We start from the raw sequence: 19,392 nt of genomic DNA on the forward strand, positions 1-19,392 counted from the left end.
AACACATATTTCCCTTCTCCAAACATTTTTCTTCACACCAACCACCTTCTTCATTTCCTGATCTAAGTCCTGAATTATTACCTTTACCTCTCTCTTCTACTCAAAACACATCATCTATTTCTCCATCTTCTACTTCTATACCACAAACTGGTACTCTCATATTTACAGAAGCAGATTTTCCACTTCTCAGGCGTTCAACCAGACCTTCTAATACCCCAAACAATCTTAAAGATTATCATCTCTCTACAAAAAACACAACCACCCCTCATCCTATAGCATCTGTAATTTCCTATGACAATTTACAGGAAACACATAAATGTTTTGCTTTATCCATATCTTCTTTTCATGAGCCAAGAAATTACAATGAAGCAGCAAAATCATCACATTGGCAATCAGCTATGCAAGCTGAGATAGATGCCTTAGCCAAAAATAACACATGGTCCATTGTTGATTTACCTGATGGGAAACAATCCATAGGATGCAAATGGGTTTATAGAATCAAACATAAAGCAGATGGTAGTGTGGAGAGATATAAGGCAAGATTGGTGGCAAAAGGTTATAATCAGCAAGAAGGGCTTGATTACTTTGAAACTTTTTCTCCTGTGGCTAAAATGTCTACCATCAGAACTTTATTAACCTTGGCAGCAATTAATAAATGGCATTTACATCAGCTAGACATCAATAATGCCTTTTTACATGGAGATTTATTGGAGGAAGTATATATGAAGTTGCCACCTGGATTTGACACTGATGCAAGTACTTCAAAAGTCTGCAAACTTCACAAATCTCTTTATGGCCTTAAACAGGCAAGCAGGCAGTGGCATGAGAAATTGACTGGAGCTCTTTTTACTCAGGGATTTACAATGGCGGATGCTGATCCTTCCCTCTTCATTAAACACACTCCAAACTACTTCATCATTCTTTTGATTTATGTTGATGATGTGATCCTAACCAGCAATTCTATACAAGCCATTACTGACATCAAAGCTTTTCTTCATAAAGCTTTTAGTATCAAAGACCTAGGAGAGTTGAAATACTTTCTTGGAATGGAGGTTATTAGAACTGCTGATGGCATCAACTTATCACAGAGGAAGTATGCTCTGGATCTTCTCAATTATACTGGTTTTCTTGACAGTAAACCAGCTCCTACACCAATGATAACTTCAAAAAAGTTGAGTAAAGATTCTACTGATCTGCTTCCTGATAATACTGAGTATAGAAGACTTGTTGGAAAGTTGCTGTATTTATGCACAACTATACCAGACTTATCCTTTGCTATACAGCAGCTTTCACAATTTCTGGATTGTCCAACAACAACTCATCTACAAGCTGTCCACAGAGTCTTGAAATACATCAAAAGTTCCCCTGGCAAAGGACTTTTCTTCTCTTCTTCTTCTACTGTGACCATCAAGGCTTTCTCAGATTCTGACTGGGCCTCTTGTATTGATACAAGGAAATCTATTTCAGGATACTGTATTTTTATTGGTACTTCACTTGTCTCGTGGAAGTCCAAAAAGCAGTCTACCATTTCAAGATCAAGTTCAGAGGCTGAGTACAAGGCACTTGCAGCTTTGTCTTGTGAAATACAATGGATATCCTATCTGTTAAAAGATTTTCATCAAGACTTCACACTTCCAGCTCAAGTTTTTTGTGATAGCAACTCAGCCATTCAATTGGCTCACAATCCAGTATTTCATGAAAGGTCAAAACATATTGAAATTGATTGTCACCTTGTAAGGGAAAAGATCACTTCTGGTTTAATTCATCTTCTTCCTATTTCAACTGAGAATCAACTTGCAGACAGTCTTACCAAACCTCTGCCTCCAGCTCAATTTCACACAGCCATTTCCAAGCTGAATCTCCATGACATGTATGCTCCAGCTTGAGGGGGGCTATTACATGTTATGCTTCATTATTGAAGCTTCCAGCTCAAGCTTTCTATATTCAGTTGTTGATCAAGAAGAGAGCATTGATCCAGGTGATGCAAATTGATTGGATGAAATCAGTGCTTAGCTGGTATTAGCTGGCAATCCTAGTGAGCAGAGAAAACACATTTCTTGTGTAAAGAGGCAGTTATCTTTTCTGTCTTTTCTGTTAGTTTGTAACAGAACATTCCTTGAGTCTATAAAAGGAATGTTCATAGCTTCTTTTTCTGTTGTTGAAAATAATCAATCAATCTTACAAATCTATCTTTTCTTCTTTCAAATATTCTTTTACAATTGTCCATCAATGATTATTCTTAGTTAGTTTAGGTATCGTTTGGTTCAAAATTAAATAATTTTTTGAAAGTATACTCTTCCGAGAGGTTAATTATTTACCGCGCAGAAAATAGAAAAAATTATTGAATTTCCTTCACTATTTTTCAAAAAATTATATTTTTATTTCATAATTATATTTTACATCAGTTTAATCATAGAGTAGAACTTTCTTAATTTTTTTTTAAAAAATATTTGTGATAGTTAAAGAAAAGTTACACCCTCAACTTAAAAAAAATACGAAAAGATGAATCAAGTAAGAAATATATACTACTATTAAAAAAATTATATTGTTTGTGTATTTATTTTCAACCAAGAGACCTAATTAATTTTAATATTATTTTAGAATAATTGTTGTTTAGTGTTCAATGCTCAGATTTAAAGAAAAAAGGGCATGATTTCTAATAATGAAAATTGTATTGCATACAATTGAGAATAATGACCTCTCACTAAATTAAAATTTGCAAGTTGAAAGTTGTGGTGGCAGTAATCATCTTCTTTTATTAAAAAAAAATGCATTCGGCTAAGTACTTTAGAATCATTCAAGGAGGTGCTCCGTTCAGTTCGAGGTCTAATTAATCCAACAAAATCCTTAAAAACAATTAATTTGACATCTTAATGTCAGAATTTAAATGTGTACAATTTGCCCTAAAGATAACTTTAACCCAGAAAAAAAAGTATTTAAATAGTAAGTCGGACAAGATATACCATTTCTATTTACAAAAAAAAAAGATCGTTAATTTATACAATTTTTATTAATACTATTCTAAATTCATAGGCGAGATGTGACAATAGTGATGGTGATGAACGATCGATTATCCATTTTCGCAGCTATTATTCGTGTCTGCCTACCCGTCATTCTTCATCTCTGCCAATTTATTCGTCTCCTTCTATCCATTATGTTTCATTTCCGCTTAACCATCATGCTTCATCTCTGCCAACTTGTTCGTCTCCGCCTAACCATCATGCTCATTTCTATCCTTTTCTCTTCATTTTTGAAAGCTATGTTCTTCGGATTCATGTCTTTTCAATTGCACTAGAATTCTACAAGTTTTGTTATATTTTTATTAAAATTTATAGCTTTTAATTTTGAAATGAAAATTTATTTTTTGATTCGCAACTATAGCTGCATAACGTTCATCTACAATACACTATTTCAAAATATTATCGGTGATAACGATGCTATAAGAGGAAAAAAAATTTTGAGCCATTAAGTAAATACCATTTTTAAATGTTTATGAAACTAGTTTTACACAACATGTATATTAACAATACATAGATGTATATCAAATAGTATATATACTCTATGTATATTACATGTATAATTTATGTATTACACGTATACTCTGTTTCGTATATTAATTTTAATATACATAATTCATATATATATTATTCATATTTTTTAGTATACTATTAATGTAATCATATAATTTTAGTATACTTTTAATATATAATATTCATATACTTTTAGTATACTTTTAATATTCATTGTAGTATACTTTTACTATACTTTTTAATGTACATTGTTCGTATATTTTTAGCATAGTTTTAAGAGATTTTTTGTGAAATTATTTTTAATATATATTATTCATATACTTTTAATAAACATTGTTCGTATACTTTTAGTGTACTTTTTGATATTTTTAATGTACATTGTTCGTATAATTTCAGTCAGTGTTTTAAAAATTGGACCGGATCGGCCGATCAAACCGATTAATCTGGAAACCAGCTAATGGTCCGATCTAAAACTGTAAAAAGCTGGATCTTTGGTTGAACCGGATCGGAGCACACTGAACTGGTAAAAAACTATTGTAACGGTGAACCGGAGATTGTATCGGTAAAAAACTGCTGAAGCGTAATTTTTTAATTATTTAAACCGGTTGATTTGGAAACCGGTGGCCTCACTGCTTTGGTTTTTAAAACACTACTTTCAGTATAATTTTAATATAAATTATTCATATACTTTTAATGTATTTTTATTATATATTGTTTTATACTTTCAGTATTAAGATTGTTCGTATACTTTTCGTATTACTTTAATAAACATTGTTTATATATTTTTAGTATACTTTTTATAAATGCTCGGCCAAAAGAAAAACAAATTTTAAGCCTACTTAATCTTTTACTAGCCGAGTATAAGAGTGACCTTTCATTGTGTTCGGCGAGAATAATATATAAGACACAATTTACAATCTACTAGGGAAAGTTTATTGCTCGGCGAGCCGACATGGTAAATCTACACATGCTCGCCGAGCAATTCTCAGTTTGTGTAGCATCACCGTTATCAATCAGGCCACCGCTATCAACGGTAATTATCATCGCTACAAAACTAAAGTCCACAAAAATAGAAAGAGTGAACGATTATTGCCAATGAAGATGATGGTAAAGTAAAAACGAAATCGGTAGAAGAAGATATTGCCAAGTATGTGTTTTTGTTATTATTTCTATCTTTTAACCTTAGTCTGCAAACCAAAACTTTTATCCGCAGAAATTAGCAAACCACATGGTGAATGGTAATTTTGTATAATTTTCTCTTGAAATTATATATCTGACCCAAAACTATCCAAACCTAAATACTCAAACCAATTACGTACCCATTTGCCACCTCCGGTTCGACATACATTTGAAGTGGAAATGCAAGAAAATGAATGGTTTGTCTATTTTAGATAAAAACAAAACGAGTGTGAAGCTGCTGTTTTGCATTAAATGGTGTATGCCCAAGCCAAATTTTGTGCAAGAATAGTGGAATAAAGCCAATTCTAGAAAGCTATATATACTTTTTTTAAGAAAAGAAAGCCATAATAAACGAAGATTTTAAAAAAAAAAGAATTAGTTACTTTTTTTACCCATTACATTTTGCAAGTTAATACTCTTTCTTTTCCGTTTAAAACTAAACATATATATGGACTAAAAAGACAATGAATTTATTCATTCAATTTTATTTTTTATTTGGCCAAATAATTAAAAAAAAATTAAAACTTTAAAAAAATTTCACTAAAATACAAATTTTTTAATTTTATTTAGTTTGTCATGAAACGCTGAATTTCGTTTCAATAATATTTAACTCTCAATTGGCACACATTTTTGCTGATTTAGCGCTGATATAGCGTCTCACATAATGTGCCAACATGACAAGTATTAAATTTAAGTGCAAATACATTTTTAATATTTAAAAAATTTATCAAATTTATACCGTAATTGTTTTAGCACATCTCACCATTTTCTTAATTTCTTTGCACTACTCAAATAGTTAAATCCGTAGTCATACATGCATTAGCACTCTTTTTTGTTTGTTAATCACATGAAATTTAGACTATGAAAAGAAGAAAGGTAACAGAAACAGAATGATGATACAGAAAAGCAAAAGTAAACCAAAATATGAAAAGGTTAAGGAATTGTCGCTTTTAATTAATCACTGCACCCAGACATAAATCACTAATCTTTTTCATAATTAATTTGTATTTTATTAACACAAAAACAAATCTCAATTTTCCCTTAACTCATCCCCAAAAGTTTCTTTTTGGTACTATAATAAGAAGGGTCAATGGATTATATTATGCGTAATGCAAGTAATTACAGTAGTAATTTATAGTATATTATTATTAATTTAATTAAAATAATATTTAAAAATAAAAAAATAGATGCATTTTGTCCCTTTACCAAAGAATTTGGACCCCAATCCCAACTCAATGTGTGGACCCCAAATTATGGCAGTCAATTAAACAAAAGAAAAGTTAAAATGTCAGAAGGAATCCGAAAAAAGAAAAATACGACAGTACTACTACTTTTTCTTCATGGAAAAATCCCTCTCCTCCATGATATAATATTACTATTTTGTTCTAATTTTTCTAATTGTAATTTAATATAATTATTTTAATTAAACATAATGAAAATATTAAAAACAGTTATCTTTAAATCTAGGCTTAATTGCTTAAAAAACCCCCACCTTGCACTTTTTTTCGTTTATACCCTGACCTTATAAAAACACCATTTGTACCCAATTTTGGGTTTTTAGGTTTTATCCCTATCTAAAAGCATTAAATTGTACTCTTTTCATTTGAAAAAGAGTTTAAAATATACTTTTTTTTATTTTAAAAAATACGAATAAATCTTTAAACATAAAAAATAATCAAATGCATCTAAATAATTAATTAATTTTTTTTATTTTATAAAATAATAAAAAGATTTTTATTTTTATTTTTTTTGTCGGAAATAATTTATAAAAAAATTCAAAAAATTCAAAAAATTAAAAAAAATTCAAAAATAGTTTTTAAAAAAATTTAAAAAAATTATTATTATTTTAAATTTTTTAAAGAAGATGGTATTTTTGTACTATCAATAATATTAATATCTAATTAGTATATAAATAAAAAATGAAGGATTATTTTAAATTTTTTTTCAAATGAAAAGTTTAATGCTTTTGGATAGAGATGAAATATAAAAACTCAAAATTGGGTACAAATGGTGTTTTTACAAGATCAGAGTATAAACGAAAATAAAATACAAGGTGTGGGATTTTTAAGGAATTAAGCCTTAAATTTATAAAGAAATATTAAATGCTTGCATTCCCTCTAGTTGTTTTCTATGTACCCTAACTAGTACGTCAAATTTCAAACATGCCAATTTTTATATGTTATATTTCTCAATTCTAATTAATTATCAGAAATAATAATAATATGCTTCTATCAAACAATAAATAAACAAATTAATAACTGAAAAAAATATAAATATTAAATTTAATATTAGATCTATAAATTTAAATCAGAGTTCTAATAATAAAATTAAATCCTATATTTAATCAGTATTTTCACACCTTATTATGTATTTTGACAAGCAAACATGAGAAAAGTATTAAATTTTACGTAGAAATAAATCCAGTTTCAAAATTTGAATTCTAGAGATTATTAGTCAACCTTCCATCTAGAATCATTAGCTTCAAACTATTTAAATTTAATATAAATAGATTTAATACATAAAATAAATAAACATGACATAAAATAAAATTTAAAAAATAAATTGGGTTCATATTTAGTAGGCTCCACCTGCCACCCGACCTATTTCACCTCATTTTCATGCACTCACTCAATCTTCCATTTCTCATTTAAACATACACCAAATCCAAAATTCAAATCCAAACAAAAATACAGAATAAAAAAGTCACCTGTTCATATACATTTACATATAATTATATAATTATATATACATATAATTATATAAATCCACTGCAGTATTTATTTTTCTCATCATTGTTTCTTATATTTTTCCCGTTAATTCCGGTGTTTTTGTTATCATATCCACCCGTAATTCTCGCTCCAAATTTTAAACAAAATGGAAACTTTTTTGTAAAAAAAAGTCAGAAAATGATCGAAAAAACATTCCTTTGATGGGTATTTTTATGTTTTACATATAAATACTCAAACAAAAAAACCCATTTCAAAAGTTTTCATCTTGAGCTCTGTCTCAATCTGTGCTCTAAATTCTCACTTGACCCGACCCGTTTTTGTTTCTCGGGTCGAGATGGGTTGTGTCAGCTCGAAGCAGGCGGTGTCTGTGACTCCGGCATTTGATAATTCAGGGAGGTTTAATTCGGGTCGGATACGGGGCGGGTTGGAGAATGAGAAGAGCAATAGCAGCAAGAATTTTTGTTATGTTAACAATGGGAATGATAGTGTTAAGAAGAATGGAGAGGTGAGTTGCGGGAGTGAGTTGGGTGAGTCGGGAAGAGCGAGTTCGAACGGTGAATCGGTTAGTTTTAGATTAAGGAATTTGCAGAAGTACATTGAATGTGAACACGTGGCAGCTGGTTGGCCTGCCTGGCTGAGTGCCGTTGCCGGTGAGGCTATTCAGGGTTGGGTCCCTCTTAAAATTGATGCATTTGAGAAATTGGAGAAGGTTGGCTTTTTTAAATGTTAGTTTTTTTTGTTAAATATGTTCATATAAATCTATGCCCCTTTTTTTGTTTATGCATATTTAATTGGTGCAAAGATTTGTTTTCTTTTTTGTCATTTTGTTGATTTCGGTTGTGTTTTTATTCTGTTATGATCAGGAAGTTAAAATCTTCTTTTGTTTATAGGAAATGAACAAATATGATCATCAAGATTGAGTTGCAAATTCCGAATTTTTTAATGTTTTAGAATCTTTTAGCTTTTTGGCTGGAATTATTGGCAAATTTACTATATGAAATAGTTTTTGTTTTCTAGGGTTAGTTGGTTTTTAGATTATGATTATTTTGATTAGTACAAATAAATACTCGTAATGCATGACTATGATCATCCGCAAACAATTGTTTCACTAGTGATTCTACTCATATTTAAGGAACATAAAGTTCTGTTAAAACTTTTTGAAGAATTCTGTTTCTTTCTGTTCTGCTCTTTTAATGTGTAACTGAATCTTGTTTGATGACATTATTCTGTCGTGTGAATGTTCCTTTCCTCATACTGACTATTGTTATTTGATTTTAATTTTGTACGTTGCAGTTTTTGCTTTCCAATTAATGGTGAATGTTAATAATTTTCTGTTTATTTAACTGGACGAGGAGTGAGGACTGACTGTAGATTTTGTTGTTGTTTTGCAGATAGGACAAGGTACATATAGCAGTGTGTTCCGAGCACGGGAGAATGAAACCGGAAAGATTGTTGCTTTGAAGAAGGTTCGATTTGACAATTTTGAGCCTGAAAGTGTCCGGTTTATGGCAAGAGAGATATTAATTCTCCGCAGGCTCGATCATCCCAATGTCATGAAATTGGAAGGATTGATTACTTCTCGTTTATCATGTAGCATTTACCTGGTTTTTGAGTACATGGAGCATGACATTACTGGACTTTTATCTTGCCCTGATGTTAGGTTCACTGAGTCACAGGTTCGAAGCTCTTTCCTTGTGGATATTTCTTCTAGAATTCCGTAAGAAATGTTACAGGGTAACTTGTAAAAGAAAGTCATATTGATTCTGCAATATGTTAGTTTCATACTTTGTTGTCCGCTGAAGTATAGATTCTCTAATCTTGTAGATTAAGTGCTACATGAGACAATTGCTCGCTGGACTTGAGCACTGTCATTCAAAGGGTGTAATGCATCGGGACATCAAAGGATCAAATCTTCTTGTAAATAATGAAGGAATACTGAAGGTCGGAGATTTTGGATTGGCAAACTTCTGCCACAGTGGGCAGAGACAACCTTTAACCAGTCGTGTTGTGACTTTATGGTACCGTCCTCCAGAACTTTTACTTGGTTCGACTGAATATGGAGCTTCTGTGGATCTTTGGAGTGTCGGCTGTATATTTGCAGAGCTTCTCCTTGGGAAACCTATCCTTCAAGGGAGAACAGAGGTAAACATGTTGTTAAAGTGCTTGATAACCTACAATAGTTGAATGCAGCTGTAATATTATTAAATTCATTTCAAAGTGGTAGGTTATTTGAACCATATAATATAGCTGGATTTAATGTTTTTACTTTTTACATCAATTGTTTGAGTTTGTAATGGATTCCATTCATAATTCAGGTTGAACAACTGCATAAAATTTTCAAGCTTTGTGGGACCCCACCTGATGATTATTGGAAAAAATCCAAACTCCCTCATGCAACTTTATTTAAACCGCAGCAACCATATGATAGTTGTCTTCGTGAGACCTTTAAAGATCTTCCATCGACTGCTGTCAGCCTTATAGAAACACTTCTCTCTGTAGAGCCATACAAACGTGGCACTGCAGCCTCTGCTCTTACATCTGAGGTGATTGTTACGTCTTATGATATCTAATGTGCGAATTACAAGGATCGTGGAAATTAACTTGGTCAATTTCTATTTAGAATCACCATATGCTGGCGGGGTTCATATCAGCTAAACAATTGAAGTATTGAATTGATTATCACTAACAACTAATGTTGTCATTTTTACCTCATCATATTTGGTTGTCTGCCATTGTCATGAACATTCTCCTTATATTTGCAGTATTTCACCACAAAACCACATGCATGTGATCCATCAAGCTTACCAAAATACCCGCCTAACAAAGAGATTGATGCAAAACACCGTGAGGAGGCAAGGAGGTAAAAATTCTCTCTTTCCTTTTCTGGTGAAAGCTTTTCGTTAGTTTCTCTTTGAAATAAGTTGAGCCAGCATTCATCAAAATGAGCTGTGGCAACCGAGTCATCAGTCACATTTTGTGCTGAACGCATCGAATTGGCTACATATTATGCTATGGTTCTGGATTTAAAAATAGTTACTAGTGAATATAGATCTGTCCATTATGCTTTTAAACTTGTCTGGACTGCACTGAATATTTTGTAAAATTGGCATTTTTATTGGAGAAGGACTATCAAATAACTTATCACTTTATAAATGTTCTGGGGCTATTTTTCTGGAGTATTACGGTGAAAGAGCATATAGAGAATAAATCTCTTGATTTTTGTGCTGGAAAACTGAAAAAATTACTGGAATTTCAGGAAAAAGACCAGTGGGAGAAGTCGTGGTGCTGACACAAGAAAGCCTACGAGAAAACATGGTGGAGTCAGTAAACCGGTTCCAACAGAGGTATCTTTTCTTCTATCAGAATTCAGAAATACATTTTGGTTTTTTTATGGACATGAACGTGATCGTATAATCGTATTGATAGTTTCTGTCTTTCCAGGATACAGCAGCTCGGACGCAAGGTTCTCAAAATAGTATTACTAATCATGCACATGTTCCTAAGGGAGTATATGTCAGGCCCGGCGGAGATGCACGAAAAGCATCACTTGACAAACTGGAAGAAGTTTTCCATGTAAAGAATGCATCCCAAGGCGATATTCCCTTTTCTGGCCCGTTACAGGTCTCCAGTTCAAGTGGATTTGCATGGGCAAGAAGACGAAAGGATGATGCAACCGCAACTTCTCATAGTAGGTCCAGTTCACGAAGCCTCGTGAATAATGGATCTGAATGCTCTGGTACATTGCAAGAAAAGAATAGTTTTGATTCTAGACGGCATGAAAATGGGGATGCCTTATATGGGATGCGCACCAACTCTAGAGGCCACGAGTCCTATGAGATTTCCAAGCATGCTTTGCAGAAGAAATGGAGTCAACTCGAAAGGCCAGATTCCTTTGATGCTTCTGAGGGGTACCATTCACAAGAATTATCACTAGCTCTTTATCAAAAAGAGGAAATGGGAGCAAGGAGAAATAATTTGGTAAGTTTGTTAAACATTACTTCAAATTTTTCTATTCATTAAAGATGAAATAGAATGTTTTCCTAGTGTTGCCTTGGCTTCGAATGCGCCAGCATTTCTAATATATATATATATATATATATATATGTATATATATATATATATATATATATATATATATATATGTATATATATATATATATATATATATGAAAGTACTAAAGACCGTTAAACTCTGAAAGTAATGATCGGAACTGAAATGGTTTTAATTATTTCATTCAGTAACTTAAGTGGCTGAATCTCTTTCTGTTTGGTTCCCTGTCTTTCTGTTAGTTCACTTTCACATTTGCATTGGCTAACCAGCCGTTAAGCATGGAAAACACTGATTTAAGACTATGGTTGCCCTCTTAAATAACAAAAATGCAAATGTAAAGCACTGCAATAATATGAAATACGCTCCAATTAAGATTGGTGTAAAAGGCTATAAACTTGAGAAAATATAACCAAGAGACCAGATTTGAACTAGTAGTGCCTTTTCTTATTATTTATTTGTTCATCTTATGAAATGCAGAATAACTAGTGACTTAAGAGTAGCATTTCATTTTGTTGCTTTTTTTGACATTTAGTCATTGTCATAATCTTTGATTTGAACAGGGTTTTCAATATCAAGGAGACAAGGTTGATTTTTCTGGACCTTTGCTATCTCATCCACATAGAGTAGATGAACTGCTGGAAAGACACGAACGTCATATCCGCCAGACTATTCGAAAGTCATGGTTTCAAAGAGGTAAATGACAATGAAAAATACAATGTCATTCTTTGATGTCACTGACAAACTTGCAATTTTATGATCATTTTAGATCAGATGCATGATTTCTTCTTAATTGACTTTGAGCCTGTAAGGCTGCAACACTGATGTGTTTATGGCTGAGGCTTATTGTGATAGCCATACTGATGTTTTCATTTATGAAATGCTGCTTAAGACACTTTAGAAGTGAAGTTGTTACGAAAATTGAATTAAAGTTATTATAGGACATCATTAGCTAGTAACTCGCACTTAGGGGTGTGTATTTGGTTCAAATTGAACGGATCAAACCAAAACCGAACTGGATTTACAAGGATTCAAAAACTATTAAACTGAACCAAACCAAACTAGTCAGTTCGGTGCAGTTTATCCGGTTTGGTTTGTAGCAAAACTTCATAAAAAAAAAATTACTTCTGAAACCGAACCAGATTTGTCTTTGTTCAGTTTGGTCCGATTTTTGCACACCCCTACTTGCACATATCATGATAAGTATTTTGGTGTGTTTAACACTTAACTTCTTGAATAAAGTTCCTGAACTATAAATACAAACATGGCTAATGGTATGGTTGTGTGGCAGGCAAGAAACACGGAAAGTGATCGTCCTCAGATTTATCAGCTTCTTTGAATCCGTTTAAGACAGGTGCGTCTGTCTCTTCTTAAAGTGGGGAGTGAGGAAATCTCCGACAATTTTCTGAGCTACAAGACATCGAGACACCTAGAATGGTAGAGTGATATGAGCTCATCATTCCCACCATTTACACGGACACGATCAGCCATGGATGATATCCTGCACAAGGCTGGTGATGAACGAAAGTTAAATAGAAACAGCAAGTGGAGTGAGTAGTACATAGCTAAAGCAAATGAAGAGGTCCACATGGATTAATCATGTATTTCTTTTGCTTCAGCAAGGCCACTATTATCATATTTGTACAGTATATATATGGTGAGTCATAATTTATAGGACCTGTTGCATCTAGGGGTATGCATTATTCGGATTCGGATTCGGATCGTTAGTGAAAATATTAAAATTCATCTGTTTTTGAAGAAATTTATAAGTTTGCAAAATTAAAGATAAAAAATAAAATAGTTAAGCTAAATTAAATTCATACTAAACTTTAATATATTAATATGCATTTTTAATCATTTGATCAAGTAAAAAGATAAAATTATTTAAAAAATTCTTTTGTATATAAAATTCAGTTTTCCAAACTCTAAAATTGAACCAAAATGAATAAAGCTGTAAACTTGTAATAAATGAACCGAATTGGCTTGTTTTGATTTGATTTTTCAAAATCTCATCCACATTTAGCAGAATATAAATACGCTATCTCCAATATATGTCTGTTTGCCAAATTCCAATCACAAAACATAAAACTACAATCTTTCAACTTTATGTGATTGTTGCTTATCCGAACTATAATTTTATGACTGTGAAATACTTTATGTTAATAAAATGCAATTTTTTTATCCTTTAGGTGAAGATACGGGGTGTCACCTGGCATTCATAACGGATTTTATGTGGCGTCGTGTAAAATTTAAGAACGTTCTTCTTCTGACTTAAGTGAGGTTGCGATGTACATAATTTCATACGCTCTGACAATGTTGGGCCGAGCAACGAATAGTGGGGTTGGAACTCATCTTGCGGAAAACCAATTAACTTGTGCTAAGTACCATTAACTAGCACTTATAAATCACTTGACATCCTCTTAATTGTTCGATATGAGATTCTCCAACAAAAACCATACTTTTCTTTCGTAAAGGATTTATCGGGTTGGAATATAAATTATTACGAATGTTGAAAATTTAAAAATATCGTTTTACAGTTTGAACCATGCATAAACACATTATATACCGTGTAATTAAAAATAAAATAAGATACATTAAAAAAATTAAAAATTTAATTCCAAACTAAGATTTAATATCAATCACCATCTTGTGGTTGCCTATCAAAACAAACACTCCATGAAGCAGGGACACAAACACACCAAAGGATAACTCCAATAAGGTAGGGTTTTTCAATTTTAGTCTTTAATTTCCTTTTCCCCTTTTTTTCTTTGGATTTTTGCAATTTGACCCTTTGTAGGAATTCCATCATTGTATATGATAAAAGTGGAAAGGACCATTTTTTGGTCACAATGTCACCACCACATAAATATGGATATGTTCTTCATCATTAATTCGTTTTATGATTACCAAATACAATAAAAAAAAAATTATCAAAGGTATAAATTGTCCTGGTAACTGGTTTTTGAAAAATCCTCCAATAATTATAGTCAGGATATGATTTTTATGGATTTTAATAGATTTAATACTATTAAGTTTTAGTGTAAATCTAACAGAACATGATGATATTTTGATGTTGATTTTGGTGCACTTTAATTGATCTTATATTATTGCATTAATATGACATAAATTTATTGTTATTGATGTCGAATTTTTACAAAATAACGAGTAGTTTTTTATCGAAAAATCTATGATGTTGACAAAATAATATTTATCTTGGTGTTCACATCAATATTTTTTTCATAAAATATTTTGATATTTTAAGTTGTAAGAAAAATAATAGTTCGTGTATTATATTGTCAAAACTGAAAGTTTGTAATCAAATTGTAAAATATATTAAAATTTATGATTTTTAAAATAATTGAACAATTAAATACTGCATGTGTTATGGCCACTTAAGTTACTTCACGTAGTAAACTATTGTATCACTGTAGATGTCCCTTTTTCTTAATTGATTTAAACAATTATTTATATCATGTATTATTTATTAAATGTTGAGAATTTTCTTTTGATTTAATTCATAAACTTGTTCACGTTATCAATTTGATTTACATCGTTGGTTGTTTAGACCTTTCTTAGAAGCCTTAAACAAAGATAATACAGTTTTAGAAAGAAAAAAAAACAAAGATAACATATATCGTATTGACTTAATCACTCAAAAAAACCCTCACCTTTAACCCCTTTTACAAATATATTCTGATGTAGGAGTTTCTTCAATTTTACCATTATTTGCCTTTTTACGTTTCAATTGCACCCCAAAGAATTAAATTGAACTTTTTTCACTTATAAAAAAATTTATTTTTTATTTTATTTTTTATATTATTAATAATATTAGGGTCTAATTAAAATATAGGTTAAAAATGGAAGATTATTTTAAGGGTTAATTGCAAATTTATACACGAACTTTGGAAGATTATTTTAAGGGTTAATTGCAAATTTATACACGAACTTTATCCTAATTTGCAATTACAACATAAACTTTGAAACTTGGCAATATTATTAAGCAACTTTACACTTTTGGCAAATCGATATACCAAACACAAAAAACACTAACGTGGGCATTGTAATATACCGCCATGTGTCGTTGCGTGATTGGTCGGTGTACCAATTTGCCAAAAAATGAAAGTTGGTTACTGACATTGCCAAATTTTAAAGTTTATGTTATAATTGCAAATTAGGGTAAAGTTCGTGTATGCATTTGCAATTAACCCTTATTTTAAATATATTTTCAAGTTAAAAGATATCAATTTAATATTTTAGGGTACAATTGAAATATAAACGGGTAAATTAGGTAAAATTGGAGAAATTCTTACGTCGGAGTATATTTGTAAAAGGGGGTAAAGGTAGGAGAATTTTAAGTGATTAGGTCCATCATATTTATTCTTTTTATCAACATGTTTGAATTGAGAATATATATTTTAAATTACTTGAACAATCATAATATTCAATTCTAAAATATATGTACTGCATATAAAATAAAAAGTATCAAATTTATAAATATTTGTACTGCAAATAAAATAAAATAAAATAAAACATGATGATATTTGGCATCTTTAGTTGAATCTCAAATCAATTTAGATTGAAAAAGGATTTTTCATGAACATTTAAAATTTACCACTGTCATCTTGTCACTAGATGTACCTAATTAATAGTAGATAAAAATGGTTGCCCAATTCCCACGAAAAGTACACAGCAATGTGGATTGATTACATTTAAAGAATGATATGAAATTAGTTGGAAATCCATAATAATGAATAAATATTTTGGAAAAAATAATTGGAATCGACGGATCTATTTTGATCCTTTTAAAAAATATATGAGAAATATTTAAAGTAATTTTTTTTTAATATTTAAAATAGTTTGTTTAATAGTAAAATGCCCCTAAACCCCTTAAAGTCTTACCGTTGGCGGCGGCAATCTCCACTCTGACTTCCTGCCGCTTGTAGCCTGCCAATAAATAGTTTATCTAAGGTCTCGCTTGAGACGAACCAAATGTGGTTCGTCTCAGGCGAGAAGAACCAGATACATTTTTAAATTTGTTCGTGTTGCATGAGACGAATCTCAATTGATTCGTCTTAGGAGAGATACATTGATTATGTTCGTCTCCTCAGACGAACCATACGTTCGTCTGAGGAGACGAACCATACGTTCGTCTGAGGAGACGAACCATACGTTCGTCTCCTCAGACGAACCATGCGTTCGTCTAAGGAAACAGACGGTCTGTTCATCTCCTTTGACAAACATGTGGTTCATCTTAGGAAATGGCTAGAGTGGAGGTGGCTGAGGGTTGGAGTAGAGGTGGCCGACGGTGGGATAACAGCGACAGAGGATAATTGAGATAAGGGGTGATGGCAATTAGGTAAATGATTGGAGTTTTAGTTTTAGGAACTTAGGGGCATTTTGGATATTTTTTAATTAAAGGGTCTCTTGATGACGTGTCATATAATGTGGAATGTATTTAAATTTTATTTTTTATTTTTTAGGTGCCAAGAAATCAAAATTAACAGCGTCAACCAAAAATTGGACTGAATGAGTTTAGTTGATCGTTAAATCGAACCTTGAGGAGTTTATAGACTGAAAATAAAATTTAAAAACGTCAGTTATAAAAAAACAAGAACCACAAGTGAAAATAAGCCCCGTGAATTATAAGTAAAACTTAAGTACTTGATGGACCACAATATCCAGGTGGTCTCAACCCCAAAGATTCTAACATAACATTGTCGCCCTTCGCCCATTACTATGACTATTCAGTATTCACATTTCATTGATAAAATAATAATCATTATAAGTTAACATTGAAAACTAGTCTTGGACCACAAACAGCCGAAATATGATTAAAAAAAAATAAAAAATAAAAAAAACTATTTTTTTAATTGGACAAATTAAAAGGGTGCATTGCTCGGTCGTAGCACTTAAGCCATGAGATCGTGGAAAAAATAAATTTATATTTAATGATCCTTTATGAGATCGAAATTTTAATTATAAATAAAGTTGTTATTGAGGTGAATGAATATTGCATACTCTTTTTTTTTATTTTAATTATAAATAAAGTTGTTATTAAGATTATCATTTTTTTAATAAAATAAAAAAAGAGACTAAATTAATATATGTGAAAAAATAGCCATTCATAAAATGCAAAAATAAAGTAAAATTATACTAGTAATTTTTTGAACATATTTCTCAATTATGATTTTCTCACTAAATTAGAGTGATTGCAAAAAGCGTATAAGGAAAAATAAAATAAAAAAGTCACACTATTTATCATTTTCTTATTAATGTTCATCATTTCATTTTTTTTTCTCTATAAAATGATATGAAAAAAAGGAAAGCACGTGAGAAAAATACATAGATCCAAAACCACGTTATAGACAAGTTGGAAGTTCACTTTTTTAATATCATTTTTAATTATTAATTAGTTGTTTTTTTAGTGAAAAAATAAATAGAAACGTTTGGGGAAAAGTTTATAAAACTCGGACAGAACAAAATAAAAAATGCTCTAATCGAAGAGCTGTCTAGTTACGTGCATTCGACCTTAGTTTTCTTTTGAGTAAATTATTATGAAACCTTCATATTTGACATAATTTACACTTTATTTCCTTCTGTTTGAAAATTAAATTATGTGGCCCCTCACTTTTATTTCCGTCAATATTTTAGTCCCTCCGTCTATTTTTGATATTAGTCAATGAAGTCAAAAAACTTATGGGTAAATTAATTATTAAACCTGAGGGGTGAAATCGTTGATAAAAATAAAAGTGAGAGGTGAAATCATTGAAAAAAATAAAAGTGGAGGACCATATAGTTTTGTTGACTTCGATGATTAACATCCAAAATGGACGGAAGGACTAAATTGTTGATAAAAATAAAAATAAGGGGTTATATAGTTCAATTTTCAAATAAGAAGGATTAAACTGTGAATTATGTTAAATATGAAGAGTGTTATAATAATTTGCTCTTTTTTTAAGATACGCTGCATTTTTATATATGATTTATATTGCTCAGAAATATTATATTATTTATAATTATAAAAATTCAGAATAAACTTAATAATCTAATATAGAATAATAAATTTATGCTGAATATAATTTTTCACAACTACTTGAACTGAATAAGCTTATTCATAAAATATTCGCCACATACAAATGTGAATTATTGCACAAAGAGCTCGAGTCAATAAAATTCTGCAAAATATATGTTCGAACGAGTTAAAATAAAAACACTTAAACGACCAAAAATATATCAAAACATCTCAATTCATTAAAAAATTCGATTCCGAAGTTAGAACAAATCTTTAGAGTTTGAAGACGTAACATTTAAAAATTAATTAAAATTATAAAAATAACAATTTTTAAAAACTATTATTGTTTCATTTTTTTTCAAATTTAAGATAGACTAAATCAACATATACTTTACGCGTAAACCAAGATATTAAATTTTCTCCCTTCTCTCTCTAAAAAAATTATCTCCCTTTCCTCTAAACACTTCTCAAATCTTTTAGTTTGAGGAAGTGGTTTTCGATCATTTTGGTCGGAAAACCACCTCCTTTACAACCTTTTTCTTTTTTTCTTTCCTTTATTTTAATTTGTTTTAATAATTACTCCATAGTTGGAGTGAGTTGTGTTCTTTTGTACGTTCAATTTTAAAAGCTCTTAAAAAATCATGGTTGATATTGATTTTTGAGTTGCATATTAAGGATTTACGGTCAAAACATAAATTTTTGAAGCCTTTTTGGCTTACATGTTAAAATTTCTTGTTTTTCTTAAGACCCATGAACCTTTAAATATTGGAGGTTTTCTTCAATATTATATTATTTGTTGTTTTTGTTGTTTATTTTAATATTTAGTTTTATGGTGGTAACCTCTATTTTTTAGATATTCTTGCAGAACATGATTGTGAAGGTTGAAACCTTAAA

The 19,392-nt window shown here is 30.7% G+C and overlaps 1 protein-coding gene across 2 annotated transcripts; it reads left to right on the forward strand.

Annotated features, from left to right (window-relative positions):
* The first annotated feature begins 7,476 nt into the window (after positions 1-7,476).
* LOC126673801 (protein IMPAIRED IN BABA-INDUCED STERILITY 1) lies at positions 7,477-13,248 on the forward strand. 2 transcript variants are annotated; one of them, XM_050368079.2, is made up of 9 exons: positions 7,477-8,147; positions 8,830-9,114; positions 9,263-9,580; positions 9,754-9,981; positions 10,201-10,298; positions 10,695-10,782; positions 10,865-11,416; positions 12,050-12,182; positions 12,778-13,248. In XM_050368079.2, the coding sequence occupies exons 1-9, from the start codon at positions 7,773-7,775 to the stop codon at positions 12,795-12,797; spliced, it is 2,097 nt and encodes a 698-aa protein (XP_050224036.1). In that variant the 5' UTR covers positions 7,477-7,772; the 3' UTR covers positions 12,798-13,248. The 2 variants fall into 2 exon arrangements, with proteins under 2 accessions (XP_050224036.1, XP_050224037.1); XM_050368080.2 differs by having other exon boundaries at positions 7,480-8,147; positions 10,880-11,416.
* The last annotated feature ends 6,144 nt before the right edge of the window (positions 13,249-19,392 follow it).

This window comes from Mercurialis annua, linkage group LG3 (genome assembly GCF_937616625.2).
Source record: "Mercurialis annua linkage group LG3, ddMerAnnu1.2, whole genome shotgun sequence".
NCBI lineage: Eukaryota > Viridiplantae > Streptophyta > Magnoliopsida > Malpighiales > Euphorbiaceae > Mercurialis > Mercurialis annua.